The sequence below is a fragment of the Patiria miniata genome, unplaced genomic scaffold (genome assembly GCF_015706575.1).
Source record: "Patiria miniata isolate m_02_andy unplaced genomic scaffold, ASM1570657v1 HiC_scaffold_14, whole genome shotgun sequence".
NCBI lineage: Eukaryota > Metazoa > Echinodermata > Asteroidea > Valvatida > Asterinidae > Patiria > Patiria miniata.
Genome location: NW_024037052.1, coordinates 11358709 through 11370892, shown reverse-complemented (window position 1 = coordinate 11370892; position 12184 = coordinate 11358709). Strand labels below are relative to the sequence as shown.

General features: G+C 38.5%; 2 protein-coding genes across 2 annotated transcripts in view; both read right to left on the bottom strand.

Annotated features, from left to right (window-relative positions):
• The window catches only part of LOC119722047 (cytoplasmic dynein 2 intermediate chain 1-like), a gene marked incomplete at its 5' end in the record, with an annotated part of 71559 nt that overhangs the window by 996 nt on the left and 58379 nt on the right, over positions 1-12184 (bottom strand).
• On the bottom strand, positions 6738-10857 carry LOC119722048. Its single transcript, XM_038192036.1, has 2 exons — positions 9771-10857; positions 6738-8666 (listed from the first exon to the last, which is right to left on the bottom strand). The coding sequence occupies exons 1-2, from the start codon at positions 9973-9975 to the stop codon at positions 7441-7443; spliced, it is 1431 nt and encodes a 476-aa protein (XP_038047964.1). The 5' UTR covers positions 9976-10857; the 3' UTR covers positions 6738-7440.

The following is a 12184-nucleotide window of genomic DNA, read 5'->3' as shown; positions in this document are numbered from 1 at the left end:
TAAAACTTATTTTTTTTGACACTCAAATTACTTAAAGATATAGTCCATCATTTGTGCATTTTGTTTTTGCAACAAAAGTGTTCAAATCTAATGAAGGATACTGAACAACTAACCTGATTAAGTTTCAGCTCAGTGCGCTTCAGCTGTATATTCCGAGAAAAAAAGCATTCTAGGATCTCAATTTCAAATCAAAAGTTGCTGAATCATGTTTTGAATTGTTTTGAATCGCAGCTATACGCGATGTCGCGCACTGATCCGACGAATTATAGCAACTGCGCCCTCCTGTGCATCGTGCCAATGCTTGCGCAAGCTGCGCCGAATAACAAAACGAACTACTAATTTAAATTTTCCTACAGTGCGTCTTAAGACACACCGTTGCAAAAGGCCTTCTTTCGTTGATTACTTCAAAATGATAGCTTGCTAGAAAGGTTAATTTCACAGGGAGTTTAGTCCACTTACTATCTTTCAACCAAGTATGTTTTTCAACAATAATACGCCAGTTATTTTTTCAGATGGCTGCAAATGATGGACTATAGCTTTAATTACCAACATAAGTGACATGGTTCTTTGCTGTTTGATGTAGTTAAAGTGTACATGAACACATAAAATTAACAGTTTATTTTGTAGTTTTATCTGTTTGGAACAACAAGATAATGACACAGAATACTTGTTTCAACAATTGTCAACAACTGTAGTACACAATATAAGATTTGAGGCTTTGCATGGTGGGGTATCGGTATCGTTTCGGTTTGCGGTAGTTCTTATAGAACTTACAGCAGGACTGTTCTTAACAGAACAAAACTACTTAGCAAAGTTGATAATAAGCAGGACAAGTTCTTCTCAGAACTAATATCTTCTAAGCAGTACCGTAATTTCCTGCAGATAAGACTTGTCTTATCTGACTTTCTAGACCACAAAAACATCGCTGCGCCTTATCTACAGGTGCGCCTTATCTGGTGTCACTTGAGTTCAAAGTGACGGTCTTTGTGTGAAGAATTCTTTCAATGCCGCAATCAATAATGCGGTCAACCAAGGCTCAACTCTCCAGACATTGTGACCGTATTTTCATTCCAACAATGCCGCGATGTGTTGATCCCCCATGATCGTGCTTTCATTCCAACAATGCCGCAATGCATTGATCCCCCTTAGTGATCGTGCTTTCATTTCAACAATGCCGTCTTACAAACATTTTTCTTTGTGGCCGTTTTTTCATTCCGAAAATGCTGCAATCAGAATGGGAGACTTTTGACGGACAGTGTCGTAGAGGGCAGCAAACATAGCGGTCCCAGGCAATTTTTGGCGCGAGGAAGAAAATGTTGCAGTTTCATTGCAATAATCAGCCGCTGGCGCAGCTGCGCTAATCTTGCTCGAGTATTTTATTTAGCCTCTTATTAACGAGGTTCGTACCAATATATAAATATGCAGGGTGCAGCCCGTGCCTATGGATCTATGACAATAGCTCTCTTGAAGGAGGAACTAAGGAGGCGAAACGCCAAAACATCTGGCAGAAAAAAGGAACTCGTCGAGAGGTAAGTCGAGGACTAACGTTAGGCCAGGCTTAGCCTTTGTTAACCTTGGCTTTATACTACTTACTAGTGCAGATAGCGCTTCCTATTTTGTCAACAGTTATTGTCAGCTAGGCCTACCATTTCTTTTGACATTTAAAGTCTTTCGAGCACACGTACAAAGAAAATTAGGCCCTAGTTATTTTGAAGAAATAATGGCCCATCAGAAGGTCCTGAGTAGACCGTCAAAGTCGAAGGTCAATTTTGTGAGCGTGATTGTCCGAAATGGCCACCGCCGGCGCGGCAGGCTCAGGCTTGCGTGGTGGCCGGTAAACATGGCGGTCGGTCGCTCCATGCACTGCAACTTTGTGTGAAGTACAGCGGTACGATTTTCTCCGCCCATGGCATAAACGGCCGGTCTACATGTTCCCCTGTCAATTGCAATTTATAATGCATGTATTTACTTTGCCAATATTTTTATGTTAGCCTATTTTCCTCAAATTAAAGCGCTCTTGGATTTTTTAAAAAAATCAATTCCATTATTTTTTTTTATACGTAGGCCTAGTGGCTATAGTTACGGTAAACGGTAAACATAACGCAGCCTTCAAAAATGCTATCGGTACAGCATTGTAAAAAAACAAGGCGAACGTATAAATTAGGCCTAGCCTACAACTCCCCATTTTGCTCGAGTGTGTCGATAGCTCGGTTGGTAGAAGACCAAGGTGTGCCTTTGACAATTTTTTCCCTCTTTTTTTTTCAAAAAGATTTCATAAGTGTAAGTTGTTGATCAAATGATGATTTTTATTTAAGTAGATTCAATTTTCTTCCCTAACTTCTGTGGTTTCGGTTTTGTTTTTTAAGGGGAATAAAGTCCGAGAACCATTTGGTTGATAGTCTGGTTCCCAAAAGCAAACATTGTGATGTTGAATACCAGTACGTTGGGGAACTAGACAGCTTCCGTAATGATAGCCGTTGAGGGTTGCGTTATGGGTACCGTAACTATAGCCACTGCGTTTTTTTATAACACGGACCTAGATAGGCTAGAGCCTAGTAATATTTAGAGTCTCTAAAATGTTCTTAAATTTGTTCTTATTTTCAGACTTGAGTGCTACGACAGAAATTTTAATTTCGGCCAAGGATGTGATTTGGAGGAGTCCGAGGAGGTGTATACTTTTTCTATGCCCAACTTGTCAACATACAAGGACGTAAATAGAGACAGCCAGGTTAGTAGACTTATTTAATCAACAGATAAAAATGAAAATCACAGCAGGAAATGTGCTGGGTAGCCATGTGTCAGAGTTTTTGCCTGCTGTGCATGTACATGTATGTGTGCTCTTGTGTGTAGGTCACTTGAATTTCGGAAATTATCATAGTGATCTATCCACTATGAAATCAAATTACTTTCTCAGGTCTGCTGATGTCTCCACAGAGTCTTGCATACAATTGAGTCTAGGTAATTCAAACTCAGCCAAGATACTATTTTAGCAAGAGACATTTCTGGGAGTCTTTCAGACATTGTTGGTCCCATTCATCATTATGTACATAAATGAATAGCTCAAAAGAGTTTGCAAGGGTTTGTTTTTCTTTCTTTCTTGCATACATGTACCTGTTCAACAGGCTACAGGACTCTCGCTATTATTATACCCACCCCCAAAAGCACTGTGTCAGTGAATTTGGATATGTTTGGATGACATTTTCACAAGTTACTAAGGATTTTCTTCTTTTATTTAGATTCCACATGTAACAAATGACACCCTGAAGGCCTTCATACAACAGTTTGGGAAGTCTGAAGATGGCAAGCCAGAGGCGATGTATCGGGACAGGTTTCTTCTCTCATTGCGTCACAGCAGCGAGGGTGACCATATATACATAGCAGCTAGAGTTGCAGCAGAAATGAAGAAGACGTTGGTATACAAAGTAGATGTAAAGTTAGACAAGTATGGGGTAGTGCAGGAAACTCAGTGTGAGTGTTCTGTTGGTATTGGCCCTAATGCTCACTGTAAGCATGTCGGTCTGGCTCTGTTTGCCCTTACTAAATAAACAAAAAGAAGGGGTTTTGACAATGCAAACTTGTACAGAAGTCCTGCAAACCCATCATCAGAGCAAGAAATATGATGGCTCCCCTTTGCAGATGTCTCAAATTAAACTTCGTAAATCTGAGGGGCTTCAACGACTTAATAATTTTGACCCAAGACCTGCTCAATATAGAAATACACGAGAGTATAATGATCACTTCAGAAATGTGTGGATAAATTCACAAGCAAAAGATCTGCCAATTCGGCAGTTATATGCACCTGCAAATATCTTTGCAGTGACTCATGATTACCTGGAACTAACTCATGAAGAATACTTTCTTAAGAGTCTTAATGTTACCAACATCACAGAGAACGATCTAGAACAGGTTGAAGAAGCTACAAGGGGACAAAGCACAAACAAGTTTTGGAAGGAAGAAAGAAGAAAACGACTTCATGCCTCCAACTTTGGCCGAATATGTAAGTCAGGGGTTAGAACAGACTTTGAAAAAATGGCTAGGTCATTGACAACTATCTCAGAGTTTTCCAGTAAACCCACAGATCATGGGATGAAGTATGAATCTGTAGCTGTGGAGGCTTACAGCAGTAAGACAGGTAATTTGGTGAAAAGTTGTGGAATCCATGTGTGCATGGAAATCCCATATTTGGCATGTTCACCAGATGGCCTTGTTGATGATGATAGGATTATTGAAGTGAAGTGTCCTTACACATGTAAAGACAGTGCAGTAACTCCAACAAGTGTGCCCTATTTATTTATGGACAGCTCTGGAAAAATGGCATTAAAACACAGTCACAACTATTATTACCAGGTACAGGGGAATTTGTTGTGTACAAAAAGGAAATGGTGTGATTTTGTTGTGTGGACAACGAAAGATATGAAGATCATGCACATCCCCCGAGATGATGAGTTTATAAACGAACTCAAAATCAGACTCCGGGATTTCTTCGAACAGTTTTTCAAGGCAGCATTGCTTGAAACTTTTCTGTACAGAGTTACTGACAAGTATGACTTTTCCTAAGACAAAGGCAAAAGAAAACATCACAGAAAAGAAGTCCTGGTTTCTTGAGCTTCAAATGTTTTAGTCATGGAGTGGACATACATGTACATGTACTGTAGTTGTCACACTTTCATTTATTCTCTGCTAATGACAAACAAAATTCGTTAACCAGACCAAACGCAAGAACTGTTTTTCTTTTACTTGGATTCAATGGAAAACTTTTGAGACCATCCCTTTTTTAGTGTTTGATATATAACTGTCATGTACATGTAACAGTATTATATTTTATCTAAAGTGCATGGCATCAAACATTCTATATATGTAAATGCCTTTGATGGCCTGTTATAAGTCAGGGTTCCTAGCATTTCATGAAAACAAAATTCCCTGATTTTCCCCTGTGTTTTATCTGATGAATTTTCACAATTCTAGAATACTTATTTTGACCTATTTCCACACCAAAAAGCCACCATAGCCAATCATTCAGTGGATTGGCTGTTTGGACATGAGACATAATATAACAAACTGACCACTTTCTATTTTGGGCCAATCAAATTCCCTGACCTTTCCCTGATTTGAGGCATTTTTTCTCAAATTCCCTATCTGGAAAAAGGGAAACTCATTTTCCAGGTTTTCCCTGATTTCCAGCATGGCCAGGAACCCTGTAGATACATGTACATGAATCGTCTGCAAAGGGCCCTATTAACTAGAAATTAATAGAAGATAAATATATTGAAAATTATTTACGAAATGTATGTCAACTTGACTAGTGACATGTTTTAGCTCACAAAACTGTTGCAATACATGTACATGTACATTAGATGCTCTGGGTACAAACTTACAGTGTTTCTATTTGGTGAAAAACTATATCTTATGTTGATAACTTTTTCTCCTGCCATGTGTGCACAATAAATTATAATTCAATACATACATATGTACATTAGATGCTCTGGGGTACAAACTTAGTGTTTTTATTTAAAATAATATTATGTATGTCAATACCTTTTTTTCTTCGAACCTGTGCACAATAAATTATAATGCAATACATACATATGTATGCTCTGGAATACAAACCTACAGTGTTTATATTTAATTTAAAAATATGTATGTCAATAACTTTTTTCTTCTGCCACGTGTGCTCAATAAACTATAATTCAATACATGTATACATATGTACAGTAGATGCTCTGAGATACAAACTTAGTGTTTTTATTTAATAAAAAATTGTGTATGTCAATAACTTATTTTCTTCGAACCTGTGCAAAATAAATTATAATGCAATACATACATATGTATGCTCTGGAATACAGACTTACAGTGTTTCTATTTGGTGAAAAAATATCTCTATGTCACTAACTTTTTTCTTCTGCCATGTGTGCACAATAAATTATAGTTCAATACATACATACATGTATGTACATTAGATGCTCTGGGATACAAAGTTAGTATTTTTATTTAATGAAAAAATATGTATGTCAATAACTTATGTTCTTCTAACGTGTGCATAGTAAATTATAATAAATTTAAATGTATTTCAAAGTCAGAAACTCCTTGTTTTTTTGTCAGCATGTCAGATTTGTATAAAGTCTAGTCATAAATACCTCAGACAGTTTACCAATTCTATTGGTCAAAAGATGATAAAGGTACCAACTTGTTTTAAACACCTTCATAATTTTATAAGAAATTTTGACTCCTGTTTTATCAACTCTAACAATCATACAAGGCAGTATTCATCGTCACATGACATAGACATGCGCAATACAATCAATGAGTCCGTATTCCATAGAATCAACATTTCATTTCACACATGCCAATTTCCATACATTTGAGGATTTTAGTACTGTACACATGAGACTCATACCATTAATAATAAGGCTAGAGGGGTGTTTCACATATCACATATCACAAGGTGAATATGATGAACACAATTGTTGGGAAAAATGTAAAATTTTGACTTTTTTCTACTTGAAGGCATCAAAACAAAGACTTGGGCAAAGTCTAGCTTAAATCTGCACAAGACAAAATTAATGAGTTCCCAGCCAGCATTTAAAAACCACTTCAAAATTTACATTCATTTTCAAATTGTGACGAATGTTACATTCGCACTGAAAATAGCCAACAGTTTGTCTTGCATATTTTTAACCATAGTTAATAGTTACAGTATGATAGCACAACAAGTCACTAACTACATGGAACGCAAGATATTGAGTTTCTGTCAACCTTCATTAAACTTCAAAACATTTTTGTGACGGATGTTACATTTAAAAGACAAGCACCTTTGACTCTTGACACTCAGTTCAAATCCCTGTGAATTTTACACACTTGCGAAAAATCCTAGTATTTCCATCAGTGTGTGCTGGTCTGAGGTAGCCTGCACAAAATATTCAATTTTTAAAATCACATGGTTTTAGAAGAAATCCGCCATTTAAGCCTGTGACGGACGTTACAATTTCCGTGACAAACGTTACACTCTGTGAAACATCAATGTTTGCTACACTGCCAATGGAAAATTAGGTTGGAATAATTGCGATTTGTCTTGGTAAAACTCACCTACTAGCTTTCTCTCTGACTTAAAATAAAAAAATCACAATATTAAACATGCGTGTTTCATATGTTAAAACAAGGTGCAAAAATGACCACAAAAATCCACCATTTTAGCCCCAAAACAATTTTTTGGACAAAAATCACACTGAACTACATTCCATCCCACTGGCATGCCACTCAAATGAAAGATCTTGTTGTCCCCATTAATTTAATACCACACTTGTTGTTGTGATGTTTGTAGTTCTGAAGATATAAGTAAATTTCCATTTTACAACCATGTCCCCTTTTTCATGGAATCGCCCAATTAGAGAAATGCGGATGCCATGGTGGTACGACTACCAAAATCTACTGAGGAAAACCTCCTTAGGCACTGCTTGGAATGATGCATTTTCTGAAGTTAAGCAGCATGAAACAAACGAATGCGATGTTAGATGCTAGAGTCATCTCTGTCTGATTGAGTGGCTGTGTGAGAATTTTGTACGTTTTGCCAAGACCAATAATTCTCTCAACATGGACTCGCTTACTGGAAATTTTCCTATCCCTTAAAACACTCTTTCCTGACATTCTATTCTTCTTCCTGAAGAATGTTGGGATGTTTATGGTGACATCTACTGGTGCAAAAGTGTCCTGGATATCAAATCCCTTGTCTACCATGATGGCGTCTCCTGGATCTGTTCTCCTAGTCAGTCCACTGCGTTCTGCTATTTGTCGGTCGCTAGTTGAACCTCCATAAGCACAAGACATATAACTGACAAGACCCCCTGGGGTCACTCCAACAACTGACTTTGCTGTATTGCGATTTTTGTATGTAGAAAAGGTGACTTGCTGAGCAGTGGGAGCTTTGGGTTTCTTTACAGGAAATTCAAACCCATCAAGGATAGTCCGTGTAGTGGGGAAGTTCCTCTTAAAATCTGATGGAGCATAAAAACTAACACAGTCTCTGCTGGGCCATATATCCACCTCTCTCCACTGAAGACTCATAAATCTCATCCAGGTTACAAAGATACAGTAAACTTCTGACTCACTTATTTTGAACATACGACTTAGTTCAAAGTTTGGCGTGTATCTTCTGCATTTTATAACAGTTAGAAAAAACTGATCTGGTACACAGATGCTGGGTCGTACACCGTGTAAGTATGTCAACTTAAATGCACTCGGCCCCAATGAAGCTAAAACATCAGAAAATGTGAGGTAATCTTGAAGACCTGTGTAATAATGCACTCCTGCTGAATCAGTCTTGAAATCCTCTATCGTAAACCCACGATTAGACTCTGTCTGTGTTTCGGAAGTGCACGTAGAATAGTTGGGCAGGGGATCAGTTTGAATGTGTACCTCCTGAATGACTGGAACACTCTCGATGTCAACCTGCATGGCAAGATTAAGATCTTGCACGACGGCATCATTCTCAGCTGATTCCCCTTTTCTGCATTCATCCTGTTTCACTTCTTCTTTCTCAAGCCTTCTCTTTTCATTCCGTTCCTTCAGTCGTTTTTCTCTTGACAGTGCTGGTGAAGAGGGTTCTACTTTACTCCATGCAAACTGGCTTGGGACAGCTGTTTTCTTTAGTTTTTTCTTGTTCACTTTGAAACCTGCAATTAACAATTGAAACATCATGATAAAAGTACTTAGATAAGTTGCATTAATGCAAAAGTGGTTGGTTGGCAAGAGCTTCCTCTCAAACTAATCATGAACATTCATAGAAGAGATTTTACAGACTTTTGTCTGAAATACAATTTATCTTTCAGACCTTTCATCTAAGTTTCAGCCCTCTTGTTCTAATTGGCTTGGTAATCTCATCCCTGTACATTTATGTTTTCAGCGTTTCAAGTGGGTGTAAAGGTATCTCTGTTTAATTAGGCCCTATTGTATTCTGTGTTGATTAATTAAGGACTCTTAACATGTGTAATAACATTGCAAAGTTTTTAAAAAAATCTGTGCAAATTCAATGGTAGACTTTTGAGATGCTTGGTGGCAGCAAACATACATGTAATGGTTCCACGTACATGTCAATTGTCCACTATTGTTTTTATCATGTTTGAGTTAATGTGCGCTTCTTCTTCCAGAAAGTACAATCCCTCTTAGAAGTTCAATTCCGAGTATTGTCGTACTACATGTGCAGTGTAAAGGTACGGGTACTCAAAACAATGCTAACAATAGCGGACCAGTCGTGTTGGACCATGTTGTATGTTTGCTACCACCAAGCGTCTCAAAGTCTCCCATTGAATGAGATGTTGTTGATGTTGCAAAAGAGAGATCTGAGCAAGCAATGAGACTCTGTGTTTCTTTGTTATTGTTTTTAATATGAACATTCCCTAACACTTATCGCAAATTCTGCCTGGTTGGTTGATTTTGCACAATGGACAAAAGGCACCATGGGAAGGAAACAGGAACAAACAGACAGTGTTCCTTTTTCCTTCCCACAATTCATTTCGACCATTAGTGGAAAATCAACCAGGCAGTATTTGCAACATTTATGCCACTTTGTCTTTGCCAGTACAAATTTATGCATGGATATCCATCATGTCCAGCAAAGAAACACAGTGCAACTTTACAATTGCAGACGCGGACATAAGAGAAATATCGTCTTAGCTACTAGTACTACACTGTCGTCCTGTTCATACCATGCCATGATCATCATTGAATATTGCTGAAAAATCGGGGGAAATTATGAATAGTTTTTGTTTTAAACTTACCCAGCACTGACTTCTCTTCGTAATCGGAGTCCAAAAAGTGCGCCTTGCACACAAGACTGCTAGCCGTTGGCCACCACGGTCGTATGGGTTTGAAACTATCCCTTTTGATGGCCCGTCTCCACTGGTTTCGTATTTTTTTGTCCTTGGGAAATGTGTGCCCTCCGCGGTGGCAACATCCGAACACGGCACAGCAAGATCCAGGCATTTGGTGCAAGGTTTCTTTGAATGAGGTGCACTGCTTGTGCACGAATCAAGGACAACAAAATACGAACTCTTTACTTCCGGGACCGTTGAAGCACGCCCTCTTGCGATAAATTAGAACTAGTCAAAAGTCTCCCATTACTTAAACGTTTGGAAATCGCATTCACTCAAGTTCTATTGTGTGAACGTTGAGGGTGTTTATTGTACAGGATATCTTCGAAGTCTGCTTTAGACTTAGGATAATATGAAGTACTAATGTTTATTTGTTGCACTTTCGTTTGTTTTAAGATATCAAATAAGTTTAATGATCTTGAAAACAAAACTAACACTAAGAGAAGCGATGTATTAAACAAATATCTTATGAACGTGATTAACAAATTATAGGTTTGAAATAAAGGAAAAGAACTTTAAATACAAAAAAACATTACAACAATTTTTAAAAAATATAATAAAACATTTTTGTTACGTCTCCCCCGGTGTGACGGGATTATTTTCGTATGGTATATACATATAGGCGACGCAAGTTTTTGTATTAGTCACCGGTAGAGGGCGCAACATCTGGCTCGGAGGGACTGGGCAAGTCTACGAATCTGAGCCAGCGTGCGTGTTGCAATATCTTCAGACAGCGCGTGGACCATCATTTCTGGCCGCTGATTGGGCCGCACTGCATTAACAAAAGGCCAAGGAAGGCCAGGATCGGAAACCGCAAGCAAGCATGCACAGCGCGCGTTGGCTGAATGGATGAAGGTCGGTATCAATTTACATTGGTCTTTTCTTCATGGCTCTACATGTGACCAGCCAATGTGGTTACGGTTTAATTCATCCTCCGAACAGTGTGATCGTTCTAAGGCAACACAATGGCCCCTTTGTGGCGATGTACCGACACCGGGTGATGCTGGTGTTCTTCTGTGTACGGTCAAACATGCGTCTTATGCGGCGGTGCGCCTAATCTGTTGGCGTTTGAATTTTTTTGTGGTGATTTTAGGGACCTGCGCCTTATCCGCCGCGAGCCTTATCCGCCGCGCGCCTTATCCGCAGGAAATTACGGTAGTTATTACCACATGGTGTTACTGCAAATCGAAATGTAGTACACAATATCTCAATTAACAACTCTGGTTTTCTTTTTCTTTAAAAGAAGGGCCTTCCCAAGGGAGGATCGGGGGGGGGGGGGGAATGGGGGCCATGCCCCCCCCCCAAAAAAAACCCCAATTTTTTTTTTTTGGTGTCGCAATAAAGGCAGCCTCCGTATACCATTTTAGTGTAACTCAAAAACTACTCTCGGTCAAATGTGGACAGCATCTTGACAAACAGTATGAGCGAAGAGGATGGACCAATCTATTATTGAGTGGTCGGGAACAACCCGACCACTTTTCCGTACAGCACGTTTCCGCGGGTTTTCTCCTAAACGGTTTATGATAGGAACTTGTAACTTTCAATATATATCGACCCTCATCATAAGTGGTGCATATTACTCTGACTTCATTATGACGTCATCGGGTGTCAAATTACAAGCGATTTTCGTTTAAAAAATGACGATCTTCTTTCATCTGTAACTCTTGAACAAAATGATCAATTATGTTCCAACCCTGTAATCAGATAGACCATTAATTGCTGAACATTTTTGTCTTGTACGTGAATTTGCTTGACCTTTACTTCTGGGTCTACCGGAGGTCAAAGTTAGGTGAATTCAAAATGAAGACATTAGCTAAAAACCTTTTATTTGTTCACTGAACCTTTAAAAGAACATGAAAAGTATACAGTAAGGGAAAAGGTTAAAGAAAAAGAAATATTATTTTTGAGATTTTTTGTTGTTGGAAGATTGCTTAAAAAACGAGATGTTCACACACATAAATACAACTTTTTTCGGCATAATTTTTCATAAGTTGCATGATTTTTGTACATGTTTTCATCGTTTTGGACCCCAAAAAAGAGTATTGTTGGATGCCTGAGCAAATTTATGTCGTTAATTGATCCAGAGGTGCTCAGTATTTTATTTTGGAGTTACACCAAAATGTACTACATTGTAAAAGGACTTTTTTGTTTTGTTGTTTGAGTGTAGCAATCCTTTTGACTTGGAAATACCCGCAAAAAGTCAGAGGTTCTGAGGAAGACTTGCTTTGTCTTCGTCAAAGCATTCCAATTAGAGGAATGGAAAAACAAGTTTTGCGGTATGTTTTAACGGTTTGTAATAATGAACCCCCCCCCCTTGCCCC